The 20,622-nt window shown below is 39.1% G+C and overlaps 1 protein-coding gene across 14 annotated transcripts in view; it reads left to right on the top strand.

Moving 5' to 3' along the window:
- The window catches only part of LOC105485034 (trinucleotide repeat containing adaptor 6A), a 216,082-nt gene that overhangs the window by 115,007 nt on the left and 80,453 nt on the right, over positions 1-20,622 (top strand). For 7 of the 14 annotated variants that reach the window (XM_024793883.2, XM_071084251.1, XM_071084261.1 and 4 more), the window contains one exon: positions 19,190-19,277. In XM_024793883.2, the coding sequence (XP_024649651.2) occupies positions 19,190-19,277 (88 nt within the window). Of the gene's footprint in view, positions 1-10,923; positions 19,278-20,622 lie in introns of those variants that run through there. The other 7 variants (XM_071084256.1, XM_071084253.1, XM_071084250.1 and 4 more) reach the window with 1 other exon arrangement.

The raw sequence follows: 20,622 nt of genomic DNA on the forward strand, positions 1-20,622 counted from the left end.
TCCACAGAGGGCATGTACAGTCTAATAGAAAGACTATCGTAGTGCATAAATAACAGTAATACTAGGTAGATGACGTAGGAATCAAAAGATACCAGCCCATTCATGTCCTTGAGGATATTCAGTTGGTCAGAAGGCATTAAAGGAAAAACAAATATCAAAGAGATTGTAAGGCAATGTGTACTAAGGATCCAATGAGGGGGAGCATTTCGTGCAGGTTAAAAGTGTTCTGAGGAAGGAGAGAAGTGATTAAGTGGGCAGATGCTTCCTTCAACTCCATCTTTAGCTGTGTTTGCTTTTTCACAAAAAAGTATGTATCTGTCTTTACCCATTAGTGCTCTCCCCAGGAAATCAAGGCATTGTATTCATTGAGTAACCATTTTTTGAGCATTTTCGATATTTCAAATGCGGGACTGGGCACTAAGCCAGGGAAGTAAGTAGTTAAATTTATTGATTGCTTACTATGTGCCTGGCACAGTTTTCCTAAGATTTTACATGGACTCATCTGATCCTTGAAAAACCCTGTGAGGTAGGTAGTAGTAGTATCTCCATTTTACAGATGTAGAATTTGAGGTATAAGGTGGTTAAGTAACTTGGAGGAGACCATATCACTGGTAATTGGAGTAACTTTTTAGGCTTCGAACTTGAAAAATTGGAAAATTTCTTTTGGTAGGCAGAACCCACAGATGCATGCAGTACTTCTAGATCCGTTTCTTAATCTGAGCACTTGACATTTTGGACCAGATAATTTACTATTGTGAGGGTGGTTCTGTGCATCACAGGGTGTTCAGCATCCGCAGTAGCACACCCTGCCCAATTGTGACAATCAAAAATGCTTTCAGATATTGCTAGATGTCCCTGGGTGTGGCGCAAAAATCGACCCTGGCTGAGAACCACTGCTCTAGATCTTCATTAGGAATTGTAATGTGAAAGCCCCCGACTTTTAGATGTTGAGTTAATTTAAACATCTTTTGGCCAAACGCTGTGGCTTACACCTATAATCCCAGCACTTTGGGAGGCTGAGGCAGGTGGATTGCTTGAGGTCAGGAGTTTGAGACCAGCCTGGCCAACATAGTGAAACCCCATTTCTACTAAAAATACAAAAATTAGTTGGGCATGGTGGCGTGCGCCTGTAATCCCATCTACTCGGGAGGCAGAGGCAGGAGAATCACTTGAACCCGGGAGGCAGAGAGCCTAGATCATGCCACTGCACTCCAGCCTGCTCGACAGAGTGAAACTGTCTGAAAAAAGAAAAAAAAGATTTTTATTAACATGGAAGCCCAGACCCTATCATGTAGATCCTCAGTTTGGAAGCTCTGGTTTCTGAATGTCAAAGATGTGTTGCCATTCTCCTTTTACTCTACTAAGCTGCAAATCCTCAAGACCGTGTGCCTGCTGGTAGCAAGTGCCAGTTAAACATTGGCACAAGTAATAAATGTAGTTTACTATCATAGATAAACTGTATGTTAAAATTCACAGTTGGCCATTAAAATTGTCACATTCTGTTAGTATCATGGGAACCATAATGTCTACGTGAGGACGATACCATTATAACTGAACTTTGAAGAATCAATTTTGAAAGGCAGAGAAAAGGGCACTGTAAGAACAACAGAAGAAGTAAGGACACAAAAATCCAGAAAGTATAGGAGATTTTGATATTGCAGTGTGTAGTTCAGGTTATATAAGGTATTTGTAGCAAACTGGTTGAGGCCAGATGTAGAGGTTCTTGAATGTCAGGTTGAGGAACTTGTGCATAAATTTTTAGGTATGGGAGCTATTGCATGCTTTTTGTTGGGTACTGATGTGATAGAATAATCTTCTCATCTGGAATTACTAACCAGGTGTATTTATGGGAGAAAACTAGTGATCTAGGCAAGAGGCAATGGAGGCCTGAATTGAAGTGGTGGCAAAGAGAGGTGAGTGAGGCTGGACCCAGTGGCTGACACCTGTAATCCCAGCACTTCGGGAGGCCAAGGCAGGAGGATTGAGCCCAGGAGTTTGAGACCAGCCTGTGCAACATGATAGACCCTGCCTCTACAAAAAAAATTTTAAAAATTAACTGGGTGTGGTGGTGTGCACCTGTAGTCCCAGCTATTTGGGAGGCTGAGGTGGGAAGTTGCTTGAGCCCAGGAGTTTGAGGCTGCAGTGAGCTGAGTTTGTGCCACTGCATTCCAGCCTGGGCAACAGAGTGAAACTCTGTCTAAAAATAAAGAAAAAAAAAAGAGAGAAAGGAAAAAAAGATGAGTGTATAAGATACTGAGGAAGTTAAGAATCTGGGATTTGACAGCTGATTAGGTGTCAGGAGTTAAAAATACATAGGGACCTTCATCTTGGGTGAATGAGAGTTTGACCCAACCTCTGAACAGAATAGAAGTCAGAGCAGAAATAGGAGTTCGGGGAGAGAAGATGCTAAGTTGCATTTTGCAAATTAAAAAAAAAATCTGTCAGTACTGGTCTAGACCAGTAGAACTCAACTGGTCTAGTCTGAAAAAATATTTTGGAGGCCAGGATCATAGAATCATTGAATATTTAGAGCTGGACTGTGACTTTAGATGGAGATCAGCCAGCATTCTCACTTCTTCATTTCTCAAGTGAGAAAGCTATGGTTGAAACAGATTCAGTAACTTAACACAAGTTTATACTCTCTATCAAGTGACAGAGCTGGGATTTAAACAGGCCTTTTGACTCTAATTCTAGCATTATTCCCATTGTGCAGTATTTTATTTTATATTGCACAATAGATAAAATATAATTTTGTTTTGTCCTTTTTTTTCCTAAAAGAGTGAAAGCCATTATCTCAATATGTTATGTTCATTGCGATGACTTTACTATCATGTACTAAATGTGTTTAAAGTAGAAGTTAACTTCATGTTATATTGATTTGTCCCCCCCATAAACCAACTGTATGTCACCATACAACAAAAGTTGTTAAAGGTGCTATATACCATATAATGTTGCATCTAAACTGGGACACTTGTCTGAGATGCTTTTGCCTGGGACAAATGCTATATTAGAAATGACTAGGACAGGCCATGTGCGGTCCCAGCACTTTGGGAGCCAAGGCAGGTGGATCATTTGAGGTCAGGAATTCAAGACCAGCTTGGCCAACATGGTGAGACCCCATCTCTACTAAAAATACAAAAATTAGCCAGGCGTGGTGGCATGCACCTGTAATCCCAGCTACTTGGGAGGCTAAGACAGGAGAATCTGAACCTGAGTGGTGGAGGTTGCAGTGAGCCGAGATTGTGCCATTGCACTCCAGCCTCTGCAACAGAGTGAAACTCCGTTTCGAAAGAAAGAAAAGAAATGACTAGGACAGCAGGAGTAAAACCCCAAGGCATTAGGTCTCTGTAGCTAAGGTGGATCCCACTCATGCAATTCATCAACCTTTGTCTGAAAAAAAAAAATCTGATTTGATTAAGCTTTTCTTTTGCTTTGCTGTGATATGGTTTGCAGGCCAGCACATGCATATTGCTATCGGTTAGTGCAAAAGTTAATTGTGGTTTTTGCCCATTTTTAATGCACAAACCTAATATGGTTTTTTCCTAGCTTCATTTGGCAAATAGGTGGTAAATCACTTGATAGAATAAATTAATCTCAAACTGTAAGCTTAATTTAAAAATGTATAATAACCCTCTGTGGAAAATTTGAATATAAACATAAAAAGAATGCCATTCTGTAAGCTCTTTTGATTTCTGGCATCTGAAATGTCTGAAAGTATAAATTGCAAAACATCTTTACAATTTTAGTGATAACTGCAAAAATACTGCCTGTGATTGGAAAGACTAAAATAGTATGCATTGTATGTATTCTGTTCAGACTAATGCATGATTAAGTCTTTCACTGAAAAAACAGAAATCCCTATCTCATTTAAAAATTTTAAAAAATCGGCGGGGCACGGTGACTCATGCCTGTAATCCCAGCACTTTGGGAGGCCGAGGTGAGCGGATCACTGGAGGTCAGGAGTTAGTTCTACACCAGCCTGACCAACATAGTGAAACCCCATCTTTACTAAAAATACAAAAATTAGGCCGGGCGCGGTGGCTCAAGCCTGTAATCCCAGCACTTTGGGAGGCCGAGACGGGCGGATCACGAGGTCAGGAGATCGAGACCATCCTGGCTAACACAATGAAACCCCGTCTCTACTAAAAATACAAAAAAATTAGCCGGGCGTGGTGGCGGCGCCTGTAGTCCCAGCTACTCGGGACGCTGAGGCAGGAGAATGGCGGGAACCCGGGAGGCGGAGCTTGCAGTGAGCCGAGATCGCACCACTGCACTCCAGCCTGGGCGACAGAGCGAGACTCGGCCTCAAAAAAAAAAAAAAATACAAAAATTAGCCTGGCATGGTGGCACATGCCTGTAATCCCAGCTACTTGGGAGGGCGAGGGAGGAGAATCGCTTGAACCTGGGAGGCGGGGGTTGCAGTGAGCCAAAATTGCGCCATTGCACTCCAGCCTAACCTGGGCACAAAAGCAAAACTCTGTCTCAAATAAATAAATAAATAATCATTCTAACCTTAAGCAGAATTGCAAAAATGTTGCAACAAATACTTTTGTCTCTTTACCTAGTTTTAATGATTATTAGTATTTTGCTACATTTGTTCTATCATGACATTGCACACCAAAATATGGCAGTAGGTATCTCACAGAATAAGGGCATCCTAACAGCAATCAAGTGATCACCCACAGGAAGTTTAACTTTACAATACTGTCTGGTCCCTATTCAGAGTTTCCCAATTTTCTCAGTTTTTTTTTTTTTTAGTTATATTTGTTCTTTCACTCAGTTCCTGCATCCTGGGTTGCATTTAGTTGTGTCTGAAGTTTCTCTTACATTAGGAGCATTTTCCTGCCCTTTTCTGCTTCTCTCATGACAATGCCATTTTGAAATAGTCCAGTCTAGTAGTTTTTGCAGACTGAAATTTGCATTTTTTGGGTCTTGTCTGTATGATAAGGTTCAGGTTGACCCTTTTTGGCAGGAGTATCCCATAGGTGATGATTCAGTATTCCCTCACCACAGCATTTTGAAGTAAATTAACCGAAAGGTTATCCAGTACTCTCACTTCTACACTGACTTGGTGTTTCTTTCATTTTAGGAAATGCCGAACAGTTGGTTTAAACTGAGGTGTAATTTTAAATATTTGAGGATACAGTAATTACAAGCCTTTGTATTTAAATCAATCGACCATAATGATTACTGCTTTTATGAAGATTTATGCTGAAGGTAGCTCCCTTACTGTGGGACATAGAAGTTGCTTGTTTTCAGCTTTGACCAGTGATGAACTGATAACCCTGGTAGGAAAATGAAACATTGGGGCTGGGCTTGTATTACACCTTCTTGAAAGAATGCCTCATTGAAATTAGAGGGGCACGGTGCCACCAGACCAAGGGTTCTCATCCTGATTCCACAGAGGGACCACAGGTATAATGAAGTATTTCGCAAAATTGAATGTATGCTAAAATAAAAATTAAAAAAAAAAACACAACAAAAGCAGATACAGTCCTTAGTGCTCATTGGATCTCAAAGGGTCATTACTCCTCAAAGATTAAGAAACTGCTTTGTTATGAGGAGGTTGTCAGAGGAGCTGAATAGTATCAATAAGAGGAAGATGTTTGAGATTCAAAAGGAAGTAATATTCGACTAAGGCATAGCTTCTTTCCATCTTACAAAAAAACCACCCATGAAAATAAATATAGTTTAAATTTCCTATTTAAGATGTCTTATTTTAAAAATGATTTGCATACTCTGTGTGTTTGAGTTGGCTATGAAGCAGGAATCCTAGCATTTCCACTCTTGTAACTAGGGAAAAGCATTTTGAATTTTTAGCAGTAGTATATTATGTGATGATGACTCAGCTGACTTCCCATTTTAAATGGAATGTTCAAAACAGATTGAAACCTGGTTGAGGAATTTTATACTTTGAACCTTACAAGATATTTTCTGCAAACAGTGACTGATTGGATTTTGTATAATAACAAACAAGATTAAACCAACTCAGTTGTTTTGTTGTTCTTATTAGTGGTTTTCAGTCAGGGAGCATTTATTGAGCTGTTTACTGCAATAATATTGAATATTTTTAGAGTTATGACGTCTGTGTTTTGTTGACTTTGGTCCTTTCTTTCTCCCATTCTTTTGAAGTTTCCCTAAAACACATGTGTGCACAGACAAGAGAAAATGCTAGTTAAGTATGTGCTGATTTTAAATGTCCTTCTAAATATCATTTATTCCTTGATCATTGACTATATAAATGATGTAAGAGAAATATGTTTTGTATGTTATTCCACTTGTGAATCCCTTTGCAATGTGAGGCATATAGTGAAAATCTTACCTTTTAAAGATAGAGTCTTAAAATGTGCATTCTTTACACTGCTGCAGGTTAATCGTCCTCAAGCCATGTTTATGAGGCCTGTCTGTCACTATTTCTTAGAAACCTTTGGTAGCTCTTACCCAGTGACTCTCAGCTTATCAATTTTGCACTATCCCTTCCACCTTTTACCCTGTCCGCAATTCTTCCTTCTCTGAATGTACCCTTCAATTTTTCTCTCAACTTTTAAATAACAGCTTTATTCAGATAAAATTCCCATACGATAAAATTCACCCCTTTAAAGTCCACAAAGTGTATGATTTAATGGTTTTTAGTTTATTCACAGAGTTGTGCAGTCAACACCACCATCTAATTCTGTAATTTTCACCCCTTCACCCAAAAACCCCATAATAGCAGCCACTCTCCATTTGTCCCTTCCCCCCAGCCTCTGGCAACCGCTAATCTACATTCTATTGTAACTATGGATTTGCCTATTTTCGTTTAAGTGGAATCATACTATATGATTCTTTTGTACCTGACTTGTCTTATTTAGTGTAATGTTTTCAAGATTCGTCCATCACGTCGCATATATCCTTTATTCCTTTTTATGGGCAAATAAATTTCGTTGTATGGCTATTGCCCATTTTGTTAGTCCATTTGTCAGTTAATGGGCATTTGGGCTGTTTTTTACTTTGGGGCTTTTATGAATAATATTGCTGTGAACATTCATGTACAAATGTTTGTGTGTACATATATTTTCAATTCTATTGGTTATGTACCTAGGGGTGGAATTGCTGGGTCATATGGTAACTCTGTTTAACTTTTTGTTTGTGTTGTTTTGTTTCATTTTGTTTTTTGAGACGGACTCCCTCTGTTGCCCAGGCTGAAGTTCAGTGGCGCAATCTCAGCTCACTGCAACCTCCCACCTCCCAGGCTCAAGCCATCCTCCCACCTCTGCCTCCCAGGTAGCTGGGACTGCAGGCGCATGCCACCGCGCCTGGCTCATTTTTGGTATATTTTGTAGAGTCTGGGTTTCACTGTGTTGCTCAGCCTCTATTTAACTTTTTGAGGAACTGCCAGACTGTTTGCAAAGCAGCTGCACAGTTTTACATTCTCATCAGCAATGTATGGAGGCGCTGGTTTCTCCACATCCTTTCCATTGCCAGCATTTGTTAGGGTTCTTGTTTCTGATTTTAGCCGTCCTAATGGATATAAAGTGGTATCTCATTGTGGTTTTGATTTACATTTTCCTAATGGCTTATGATTAGAATCTTTGCGTGTCCTTATTGGCCATTCGTATATCTGATCTGAGAAATGGCCATTCAGATTCTTCTCCCATTTTTAAATTAGGTGATATTTTTTGTCATTGAAAAAGGTCTTTATATGGCTTAGATACAAGTCCCTTATTAGATATATGATTTACAGGTATTTTTTTCCTATTTTGTGGCTTTTCTTTTTACTTATTATGTTTTGTTTGTTTGTTTGTTTTTTGAGACAGAGTCTCGCTCTGTTGCCCAGGCTGGAGTGCAGTGGCATGATCTCAGCTCACCACAAACTCCATCTGCCAGGTTCAAGCATTTCTCCTCCTCCAGCCTCCTGAGTAGCTGGGATTACAGGCACCCACCACCACACCCGACTAATTTTTGTATTTTTAATAGAGACAGGATTTGACCATGTTGGCCAGGCTGGCCTTGAACTCCTGGGCTTAAATGATCCACCCACCTCTGCCTCCCAAAGTGCTAGGATCCCCGGCATGAGCCACTGCGCGCAGTCGCTTTTCACTTTCTTGATGGAGTCCCTTGAAGCACAGAAATTTTTTATTTTGTAAATGTAGTTTACCATTTTTTTTTTCTGTTACTGGTGTTGGCAACAAATCCAAGGACACAAAGATTTACTTGTATTCTAATAATTTTATAGTGTTAGTTCTTACGTTTAGTTCTGTAATTCATTTTGAGTTAAGTTTTGCCTATGGCATGAGGGCTCCAACTTCATTCTTGTTACGTAACTATCCAGTTATTCCAGCTTCATTTGTTGGAAAGACTTTCATCTTGGCACGCTGTTGAAAGTCAGGTCACTTGATCATAAAATGAAAAATTATTTCTGGATTCTCAATTCTATTCTGTTGATACTATGTGTTCATCATTATGCCACTTCCACACTGTCTTGATTACTTCAGCTTTGTAATAAGTTTGGAATCAGTATGAGCCTTCCTTCAAGACTGCATTGACTGGATAACCAGAGACTAATTATTTAAAAAAAAATTTTTTTAAAGATTGCATTGACTATTCTGGTTGCATTTCTGTGTGAATTTTTGGATAAGCTTGTCAATTTCAGCAAAAAGGCAGCTGAGATTTTGACAGGAACAGTGTTGAATATGTAGGCCAGTGTGGACGGTATTGCATTTTATAATATTAAGTCTTCCAGTTCACGAACATGGAATCTTTTTCTATTTGTTTAGGTCTTTAATTGCTTTCAAAGATGTTAGGTAGTTTTCAGTGTTTAATTGTGCTTTTGTGAAATTTATTCCTAAAACTTTTTGATGCTATTGTAGATGGAATTGTTTTCTTGATTTACTTTCTGGGTTGTCCACTGCTACTGTATAGAAATACAATAGTTTTTTAAATGTTTTTTAAAAATTGTAAAACACGTAAAATTTACCATCTTATCCATTTTAAATGATGTAGTTTGGTGGCATTAAGTCCATTCACATTGTTGTGCAGCCATCACCACCATCCATCTCTGCATCTCTTCATCTTGTAAAACGGAAACTCTGTACCCATTAAATCATAACTACCTATTGCCTTCAGCTCTTGGCAGCCACCATTCCACCTTCTGTCTCTATGCATTTGATTATTCTAGATACCTCATTAGTGGAGTCACAGAGTTTTTGTCCTTTTGTGACTGGCTTATTTCACTTAGCATAGTGTCCTCAAGATTTGTCCATATTATAGTGTGTGTCAGCCAATTGATTTTTGCATGTCGATACTGTGTCCTGCAGCTGTGCTGAACATGTTCATTAGTTCTAGTAGTCTTTATATGGATTCATTTGGACTTTCTGTGTACAAGAGCCTGTCATCTGTGAATAGAGATAGTTTTACATCTTTTCCAATTTTGGTGCGTGCTTACTCACACATGCACTCTCTTTTTTCTGACTGGAACCTCCAGGTCAGTGAATAGGAAGTGGCAAAATCAGACATCCTTGTCTTGTTCCTAATCTTGAGGAAAAGTATGCAGTCTTTATCATTATGTATATTGTGAGCTGTGAGCCTTTATCAGGATCAGGAAGTTTTCTTTTATTTCTATTTTGAGTGTTTTTGTCTCACAAAACGATACTGGATTTTGTCAGATGCTTTTTCTGTGTCTCTTGAAATCATCATGTAGCTTTGTCGTTTATTCTATTAACATGGTGTATTTCATTGATTTTCATGTTAAACCAACCTTGCATTCCTGGGATAAGTCTACTTTGTGTAGTCCTGTTTGTATGTTGCTAGATTTGGTTTGTTAGTCTTTTGTTGAGGAGTTTTATGTTTCTATTCATAAGGGTTATTGGTCTATAGATTTATCTTTTGATACCTTGGTTCTCTTTTGGTACATGGTACCTGATTTGCTCTGGTTTGCAGTCTGGGACCTTTAGCTGTTGGTTTTGCATCCACCTAATTCTGCATTGTGCTATAATAATTGTTTTTATGTATTCAGTTTTATTTTCTACTGTATACACTTCCTCTTTTGGTTGCAACCTTCTTTGCATCCTAACCTTAGTTTAGTGCAGTGCTATGCACCTAGTCTCTCATGGCTAGCTATTAGTGTACACATTTTACATTTTATTTATTTATTTTTTTGGAGACATGTTCTTGCTCTGTTGCCTAGGCTGGAATACAGTGGCGTGATTGTGGCTCATTATAGCATTGAATTCTTGGGCTCAGGTGATCCTTGTGCTTCAGCCTCCTGAGTAACTGGGACTACAGGCATGTGCCACTGTACCTGGCTAATTTTTTAATTTTTGTAGAGAGAGGATCTTGCTATGTTGCCCAGGTTTGTCTCAAATTCCTGGCCTCAAGTGATCCTACCACCTTGGCCTTCCAAAGCACTGGGATTACAGGTGTGAGCCACCACACCTAGTCCCAGTGTACACTTTTTATGTGCATCTGTTAAGTACTTCATCTGCGTTACCCAATTAAATCTTCACAACCACCCGTTGAGGGAGGTCCAATTTGAGACGTCTCATAAATTAGATGATGAAGGCTTCAGAGAAATAAATTGCTTAAGGTTACACACTTAAGCAATGGTGGAATTGAGGTTAAGACCACTTCTATTTGACATTTGGACCTAGGGGTTTTCACTGTATGCTATGCTGCCTAGGAAATGCTTGTTTGAATAGATTGGAATTAAACTGGTCCTTAAAGGAGAAGTAACATATGGGTAAGAGTAAGAATTAAAAGAGTGCATTTTTGGCAGTCGTGTTGGGGTTACAGTGTTAGTAAAGGCAAGGAAGCAGGAATTGGAATCTAATTAGAGTGCCCAGCGACAGGGAGTATTGTACAAGTAGGACTGTTTTTTGTCCCCAGAGCAGTAATTAGTCCTATTTGGAAGAGTGAGATTAACATCTAAAATAATTAGAAAATCCCAGCACTTTAGGAGGCCGAGGCAGGTGGATCACCTGAGGTCAGGAGTTTGAGACCAGCCTGTCTAACATAGTGAAATCCTGTCTCTACTAAAAATTCAAAAATTAGCTGGGTGTGGTGGCAGGTACCTGTAATCCTAGCTGCTCAGGAGTATTGTACAAGTAGGCAGGAGAATCTCTGGAACCAGGGAGGTGGAGGTGGCAGTGAGCAGAGATCGAGCCATTGCACTCCAGCCTGGGTGACAGAGCAAGATGCTGTCTCAAATAAAATAAAATAATTAGAAAATGAGTATTGTTTAATTAGAGGTCAAGGGTGAGGTTTGTTTGGATTGGAAAGAATCATGAAGGAACTAGTAATTAAGCTTTAAAAGAAAGTAGGATTTGGGTGGGTAGATTTAGCAGACTGAGTTTTGGGTCAACCTTACCACAGTCTTGTACCATCTAACAAGGCATTAGGACTTTCTGATCCTCAGTTTCTTTAACTGTCAAAGGGGAATAATACCAGTGCCATGTTTCAAGGTTGTGAGTTCAAAATGGATAATATCTCAGAATCCTTTGTAAATTGTAAGTGTTTTTGTCCTTATGGTGGAGTATCTATTATTTTCTAAGTTTCTAAACTCACTAACTTTCCTCAATCTGAGCTTTTAATTAATTTATTATTATTATTTTTGAGAAAGGGCTTTACTCTGTCACCCAGGCTGGAGCGCAGTGTGGAATGATCTTAACTCACTGTGCAACCTCTGCTTCCCAGGCTCAAATGGTCTTCCCGCCTCATCCTCTTGAGTAGTTGGGACTACAGGCATGCACCACCATACCCACTTAATTTTTTTATATTTGTAGAGAGAGGATTTTGCCATGTTGCCCAGGCTGGTCTTGAACTCCTGGGCCCAAGCAATCTGCCTTGGCCTCCCAAAGTGCTAGAATTGCAGGCATGAGCCACTGTGCCCTGCAGAGCTTTTTATTTTGAATTAATTTCAGATGTAGAGAAATGCAAGAATAGAACAAAGAACTTCTGAATATCCTTAACCCTTAATTCTCACATATTAACATTTAATCACATTTACTTTATTCCCTCTGTTTTTTATACATACTAATTTTTACCATTTAAGAGTAACTTACAGACATGATACCCCTTTACTCCTAAACACTTAGTCAAAGTTATTTTCTTGGTAACTACAGTACCATTATGAAAATGGGCACGGTAACATTGGCACAGTCTTAATAGCAGATCTACAGATCTTACTCAAATTTTGCCAGTTGTCTCAATAATTCCCTTTAGAGCCAAACAAAATTTATTTTTTCCTGGTCAGGTCTTCAATCCAAGATCACAAGTAGCATTTAGTTTTCATGTTTGTTTAGTGTCCTGCATTCTGGAAGTTTCTTAAGTTTCTGTTCTTCAGGACCTTGATATTTTTAAAGAATACAGGCTAGTTACTTTGTAGAATGTCACTCAGTCTGTATTTGTCTGATATTTCCTTATGACCTGATCAGGTTATGCTGTTTTGGCAGGAATAGTGCAGAACTGATGGGTGTTCTCAGTACATCATGTCAGGAGCTGCCTGATATCCTTTTATCCCATTATTGGTGATGGTTAACTTCAGCTGCTTGGGTAAGGTGGTCTCTGTCAGGTTTCATCTCTGTTAAGTTAGTATTTTTCCCCTTGTAATTAATAACACTATTATTGGGAGATACTTTAGTGAGAGTACGTACATGTCTTGTTTCTCGTCAATGTGCTTGCCTTAATCAGTAGGGCCAAATAGTGATTTTTAAAGTCAACCATTCTTCTTACATTAGTTGATATTTTACTGTAAGATTTGGTACTTCTCCCCATTCGCTCACTCAGTCATTCATTCATATCAGTATGGACCCATGGGTTCTTATTTTATTCAGTTGTTTGTAATTTTTTGTTAACATAATTTATTGCTCAAATTATGGTGTTAGTAGAAGCCCCTTTCAAGCGCAACTTCCCGCTTTTTGAGATCCATACTGTCATCTGCATCCTTACTGCTGTCTGTTTGTATGCTATTCTCGTTCGTTCCTAAGGGGAAGACGTGCCAGCTAAATCTAAGCTAAGAAATATACAACATTGCTGCCACTCTGTCTGTTGTCCTCTTTTCTCGTCATACTCTGTCACAAATATATATTTTTTGTTAATTTGTATATGTATACATCTCCAGAATTTCTTTATGTACATACAAGGACATGTAAATATATATATTAGTATCCCTCCCAACACAAAAAGATAGCACACTGAGCCTTAGATTTTTTGTTTTGTTTTTCCAGTTAACTCTAAGCCTTCCTGATCCTTTCACATCTGGATGTAGAGGAGACCTTTCTTTTGCAGCTGCATAATATTCCATTTTAAGGATGTATCCATTTTATTTAACTACTGTATTTGCAGATAATTGTCAGTTATTGTAAATAGCATTTTCCCCACCCTTCGATACGATGACCCCTTTCCACTTCCAGATAACTATTAGTTTTCCTTACTTCTTCATTTTATCCTATTCTGTTCATTTTACAGCTGTAGCTTTTGAAAAACTGATCCAAATCTCCAACTGCCTTACCTATTTTTACTCCAGTTCAGTTTTCATCTCTACTGTCTGGTGAATTCTATAGTTTTGAAGGTTACTAGTGACTTCCTGTTGTGTAGTGCTAGACTGGTTTTGGTGATTAATTTAGGTAGGAGGATAAAAATGAGAAAAGGAATGGGGGGTGGCAATCAAATGGGAAAAGAGGAAGACTGGAAGGAAATAGAAGAAGGTGGGATCTGCAGGGGAGAAAGTAGGAGAACAATGTTTTTTGGCAGAAGATGTGAAGTGTATTTTTATTTCTAGCTTGTAACGTACATTTGGCGTCTGTGTGAGGATGGGCTGGCTTCTATTGAGGATGAGCTGGCTTCTGTGTGAGGATAGGCTGACTTGTGTGTGAGGATGGGCTGGCTTGTGGTGTGTTGCTGACTGATAGGCCCTCAGGAAAGTTGCCTTCTGTTTTCTGTCTCCTATAGCAAAATAGAGACACTTAACCCCTTGTCCCATTATTGTCATTTCTCCCTCTGTCGCCCACGGTGGCATGCAGTGGCACAATCATAGCTCACTGCAGCTTCCAACTCCTAGGCTCAGTTGATTCTTGGGCCTCAGCTTCCCATGTAACTGAGACTACAGGTACGCACCACCACCCCCAGCTAATTGTTAGGATATTTTGAATTATCTCAGATTTATTCTTTGCTTTCTTTTTTCACTGCCACCGTGGTAGTTTGGGGAACTACACATTCACTTAGATTTTCGCAACAGTCTTCTCACCCTGTTTTTGCCAATTTATTGTCTATTCTTACCCAACATTTTCCCTCCCTTTTTCAATTCCAGTCAATGCTGGTCCCTGCAGTTGTCATGCTGACAAGTCTCCATACTTCACTTGTGCCCACACCTTTCTGTGCTCCTAAAAAATCTTGCCTCTTTTGCAAGAGCCAAATCAACTTCTTACTGCTCCATAAAGCCTTCCACAGTTGAAACAGCTCTTACACCTGTCTTTTTTCACTACTCTTGTTTACAACCTGTACCAAATATTTGCTTGTTTTCTTCAAATGTGTTCAGTTGTTCCTACAAAATTGTAGAAATTTTTTTCCTACAAAAAAATCATGTTTCCTGGCTGAGTACAGTGGCTCACCCCTGTAATCCCAGTACTTTGGTAGGCCGAGGTAGGAGGGTTGCTTGAGCCCAGGAGTTTACCACCTCACTCCAGCTCAGGGCAACAGAGTGAGACTTCATCTCTTAAGTAAATAAATAAGTTTAGTGCTTGAGGTTTCTATTGGGAGCTGGTTCTGTACACCATGGAAATCCACCCTTTGCCCCACTTTAAAATTACTGTGTAATATTCCTTGGTGTGATTACAGGATGATCTAACTTTTCCCTATTGATTGGTTTTTGGTTATGATTTTATGCTGCAGTGTCTATCTTTGCACAGTTCCTTTTTCAGAGGCTTAGATTTGAATTGATGGATTATAAGATAGTGACATTTAAAATTTCGTTGTGAATAGATACTTCCAAATTGCTCACTAGAAGCTTAGTGCTAGTTCATACATACTTCCAATAGCGTGTACAAGAGTACCCTTCAGAAGGGATTAATTTTAATGATATTCAGTGCTGGGAATGTGGGAAAAATTGACCAGCAAGTGTCAGGAAGCACAAGAATAGGAAGGGGCATTCTCACCCCCAGGTGTACCCTGCCGCCTTGATAGGCCCTTGAAATAGAGACAGACTCTCTCTAGGTTGCCCATTCCGTTTGCAAACTCCTGGCCTCCCAGACTGCTGGGATTACAGGCCTGAGTCACCATACCCGGCCAGAAACGCATTCTTGAACAGTACAAGTAAATCATTTGTAGTGGCTACTGGAAGATGTGGGCAAAATTTGAAGCTTAGCTTGATTTGTTGTGTGTAATGTACCATCCTAATCTTGATCTGTTTGTTTTTTCAGATCCAGATATTGTATTTCCCCTAGTCAATGTATGAAATCAACTTTAAAATATAGTTTACATACAGTAACATTTAAATGTTGAGTGTATAGATGAATAATTTGAGAAACGTATACACCCTTGTAACTACCACTCCAATCAAGTTAGAAAACATTTCCATCTTCCTAGAAAGTTCCCTCAGTGTCATTGACTTTTACAGCCACCTCAAAGGCTTTATACATGAGATGCAGGACATAAGTCAAGTTCTGATAAAAGGGGAGTCTGGTTTTTACAGACGAGGTAGATTCATAGAACTTACAGATGTGAGGTATCCTGCAAAGTAGCCTTCAGGGCATGAATGATTGCTAATTGGAGTGTTGTCTTGGTGGCAGGTGCATCAAACAGAGTGGCCCACTTAGGCCTTTCAGATCCATCAGCCCTTACTCCTCTTGATAGTTGTGGTAAATGATATAGTCAGATGTCTTAATTGAGTCTCTATGAACATTTAACTCCTGGAAGCTGACGTGTTTGGGCACAAGTTTTGTTTTTTTTGTTTTTTCGTTTTTTTTTTTTTTCAGTTGGCTTTCTGAAGGAGGAGATATGGGAAAAGGTATGACTGGTTGGCTGTGATGATGGTGTTGAAGAACAGAACTTACTCCCCTCTGTGCTTACAGTATCTGATATTGTGATATTTCCTCGAGAAGAAATGTGTGGTACATCTTTTAAGTACTAAGGGGGATATTTTTGGCCAGGAAAACACTTGCTAGTAACCTCATCAGAAAGTCTTGAAAATGAAGTTTGAGAAAGGACAAAATACTCCGGATAGAGACCAATAGATGGAGTAAAATTATAGTGACAAAAAAGATCAGAAAAGGACATGTCTGTAATTCACAGCAGAACATGAAGAACAAATGCTGCAGATGCTAGATGTTTCTTTTTTTTTTTTTTTTTTTTTTTTTTTGAGACGGAATCTAGCTCTGTTGCCCAGGCTGGAGTGCAGTGGCCGGATCTCAGCTCACTGCAAGCCCCGCCTCCCGGGTTCACACCATTCTCCTGCCTCAGCCTCCCGAGTAGCTGGGAGTACAGGCGCCCGCCACCTCGCCCGGCTAATTTTTTTTTGTATTTTAGTAGAGACGGGGTTTCACCGTGTTAGCCAGGATGGTCTCGATCTCCTGAACTCGTGATCCGCCCATCTCGGCCTCCCAAAGTGCTGGGATTACAGGCTTGAGCCACCGCGCCCGGCGATGCTAGATGTTTCTGAATAAGTACCCAAGTACCTGTGATATTTTGACACAAGTAGGGTAAAGACAACCTTTTGGGTGCCACTGAGGACTGGTGAGTTGGGTTCATGACTAGGCAATTGAGTGCTTACTAGATAAGCTTTGTGCTAAGTAAGCAGTCCTAATTCTTATAAAAATATTAAGACATTGACATGTATGGTCATTTGTCCCCAGTTTTTTCATGAAGAAACAAGAGACTGAAGAAGATTAAGTATTTTGAGCTAGTAATCAGCTTTTAATCTTGACTTCTGCGTGTCTCGGGGTAGGTAACATGACAGTGGTGTAATCTAGTTGCCGTTGTTTACTGATTTTACTCTGCTGCTCTCATATGCTGTGACTGTCTTGCTCCTTGCCTTCCCTGGGTTTGTAATGTGAGTGAGCTTGTTCAGTCTTACTACCTCCTGCACACAGAATTCAAAAGAGAGTGAGTCACGGCCACAGTTGGCAGGAATCTGTTATGTTACTCCATTAGCCACATGACAGTCTGCTTGTAACAAAATGACAGCGAAATATAGCAACAGTTATCATACTCTTCTTCCAGTTATCCTTTTAGCTGATTTTAGTAGTCCTATACTTTACTAAGTTTTTATCAATTGTGCATAATGTCATTAATTTCATTTTTCAGTGTCTGCATCTCTTTTCAGTCCGTTCCATCAGCAAAGCCAACTTAAATTTTGTTTAATCTCATTGCAGTGCACCCGTAGCAACCCCTTCCAGTTTCTTAGACACTTGCCTATCTTTCTCCTTTTATCTTCTTCGACATCCCTACTGCCATATGCATTCCAGCCTGGATAAATAATGTGCAGCTTCCCAAATGTCTAGTTCATATCTCCAAACCTCTCCTTGTCTGCCTGATATTCTTAGTGTCCTCTCTGGAAAACTTCCTCAGGGCAGAGTTAGGTATTTTCATTTTGTGTGATGCTTTTCTTTGGGTGACTGGTGATTTTGGTTGTTGATATTATGAGTGAAGGTTTAGGGTCTAGACTTTAGGGTGATGACTATAGGTAGCTGGAGTGAATTTCTTCCACCTTTGCAAAGGTTTCTTTGCCCAGTCGACTCCTTCTGTGAATGGGAAGGCTGATCTGTGTGAAGGGTGTTGATTGGCAGGCTTTACTTTACTCTGTGATGGAGGGAGTGGCAGCAGCCTCCAATAAGATGGGCTTTATTCTGGGGCAACCAAACCCATCCAAGCACCTAACAGACTCCTGTGGAAGGTTTTGTTTCTTTAGAGAGTATTTATTTGGCTTTAGGCTGCATTTAGAAGCAGCTACTACCTGTTGGCCGTGTAGGCATCTGAATGGAAAGTGGGTGGGAGGGGTTGAGTAGCTATGGCTTTTCTATTCCTTAGACAGTCTTTTTGCCTCATGCTTGCTTGCTCTGATCTTCTGGAACCTCTCTAGAGCTCCACCAGAAAGGATGGTACCTAAAACATCCATTTCAGACTGCTCTTGTGTTTATTCTTGGGTGGGGTGGCTTTTGCTTTTGCTTATCAGCTTTGAATAGAATAAAAAAGTAATAACCTTTTCCCCTGAAAGGTAATAACCTGTCTCCTGAAACACATTTGCCCAGTCTGTCACTTTGAAATCCTGAACCAGAAGTTCTGTTGACAACTTTAACTGTTTGAGATTTTAAAAATTTAAACAAACTAATATGAAGAATACATTAATAGGTCAGGCGCGGTGGCTCACACTTGTAATCCCAACACTTTGGGAGGCCGAGGTAGGCGGATCACTTGAGGTCAGGAGTTTGAGACCAGCCTGGCCAACTTGATGAAACCCTGTCTGTACTAAAAATACAAAAATTAGCCAGACATGGTGGCAGGCGCCTGTAAAGTCCCAGCTACTTGGGAGGCTGAGGCAGGAGAATCGCTTGAACTCGGGAGACGGAGGCTGCAGTGAACAGAGATCACGCCACTGCATTACAGCCTGGGTGACAGAGCAAGACTCCGTCTCAAAACAAACAAGAGTACATTATTGTTTCCTAAGAATTGATAGAATACTTTGTAATGTTTGTGGAATATGAAATTGTTGTAATGCTGAAATACAAGTCACCTATTTATTATTAAGATTATTAAGTTATGTTCTAAAAATATTTACAAAGCTATTTAGGGCAAGGAAAACTAAAGGTAGCTTCCAGAAACCTAGGTGAGAGGGGATTGTGAGGAGGTCTCAGGCGTTGCCATTAGCTACTAATTGATACTTGGGGCCAGTAGCAAGGTAACTCCAGCTTAAATGAAGTTTACATTCTAGGATTGGAGGAAATTGCTTGTTTCCCAATGTAAAATTTGCTAATTTTAGGTTGTCTTCCTTGATATGATATTGAGATAAAAGTTGTACTACTTGTGGCTTATTAAAGTGAATTGTACCATATAGTGGCTATATAGTTAGGGTTAGGTTGCAAGTTGCGTTTTCAGTGAATGATAAAATAATAATTTGCCATGTCTTCTAATAAGAGTGAAAAAGTGAAAATGAACCTGTATGCAACATTATTTTTATCTCTCAATACATTTTGGGAAAGTTAATTGCAACTGTGTGGTTCAGGGATTTAGTGCAAGAAGAAGAACAGTTGATGGAAGAAAAGAAAAAGAAAAAAGACGACAAGAAAAAGAAGGAAGCTGCTCAAAAGAAGGTAGTATGTGTATAAACTATTTATATTAAGCAGTTTAAACATAGAATTAAAAAGAAAATTACTCTTACAGATTTTTAAGGCATTTATTTGATTTAATGTTTTAGTTTTAATGGAGATTCATTTTAATATTTAATGTCTTTGAATATGCATACAAAGTAACTTGCTGAGTTTGTACAATTTAATGCATAGTTATTAATCTTGCCAATAGTTTTTCAAAGGTAAGTACGTAAGTACGTTTTATAGATCTTTATCTTTCAAATAGCTATTTCTAGGTGTTTCATAATAATATCATTTTATAAGTGGGAAGAGCATGGAATTTGTAGCCAAGTTGAGAGGATTTGAAATCTCACTCTCCCACATAGCACATAGAATGGTGTGACCTTAAATTTTATTTAGCCTCTCTGGGCCTTAGTTTCCTTGTGTTTTGTTAAATGAGGGTTGAATTAAGTGTTATTATATGTAATATAGAAATAGAGTATTAAAGGAAAACATAATAGACATAATAGGAAGTAAAGTGTCAGTTTCTTTTTCCCTCTTTATTTAGTACCTGGGCTGATTTTTAAAGTTTGCAGTGTACATTAACCTTAAAATAAACCTAGGACATTGTTTACTGCAAGGGCATTATTGTTTACTAGCTAATGTAATATAGGAAACTATAACTAAACGCAAAGTAAGTTAAAAAATTTTTTTTAATCTGTAATTATTAAAAATTTTCCAAATTGTTAATACTAAAAGCTGATAATAGTTAACTAAATGGGCACTCATCTCCTACTATGTCAAGGTTTCAAGACATTAAAATGTTCTAAAAGACCTAGTGAAATTACTGTTTCAATTCTCTATTCTAATGAAAAATTATTTTGATTTCTTATATATGCCTCTTTTGAGCCAGGCATTGTGCTAGGAATTGAATGTAGACTCTAGCAAGATACTTATGTCCACATTATTTAATAGGGGAAAACACAGGCTATAAAAGTGGCAGGTGAGGCATTTATGGGGAACTGTTGCAGTACAGAGAGAGAGGTGCATAACTCAGGCTGAGATGGGGCAGAGGAACAGAGAAGTTTCCTTAGAGTTGAAATTAGGTGAATAAGGAGCAGAATAGAAAAGGATTCCAAACAGTGAAAACTCAGAAATACATGGTAGCCTGTATGTGTTAAAGGATGGGTTTTGCTTGGGGGAAAGGGAGGGAACTGAGGGTAGAACTCTGAAGAGTTGAGCTGGGAAAGGCTAGGAGGTTTTCTCAGGGCTTCGGGGAAAATGCTGAAAATGTTTTAGTAGAGTGACATAAAAATTTGTATTTTAGTATGTTTACCTTGGAAAATTGTGGAATTGGATTAGAAGGGGT

The sequence above is a fragment of the Macaca nemestrina genome, chromosome 18 (genome assembly GCF_043159975.1).
Source record: "Macaca nemestrina isolate mMacNem1 chromosome 18, mMacNem.hap1, whole genome shotgun sequence".
Taxonomy (NCBI): Eukaryota; Metazoa; Chordata; class Mammalia; order Primates; family Cercopithecidae; genus Macaca; species Macaca nemestrina.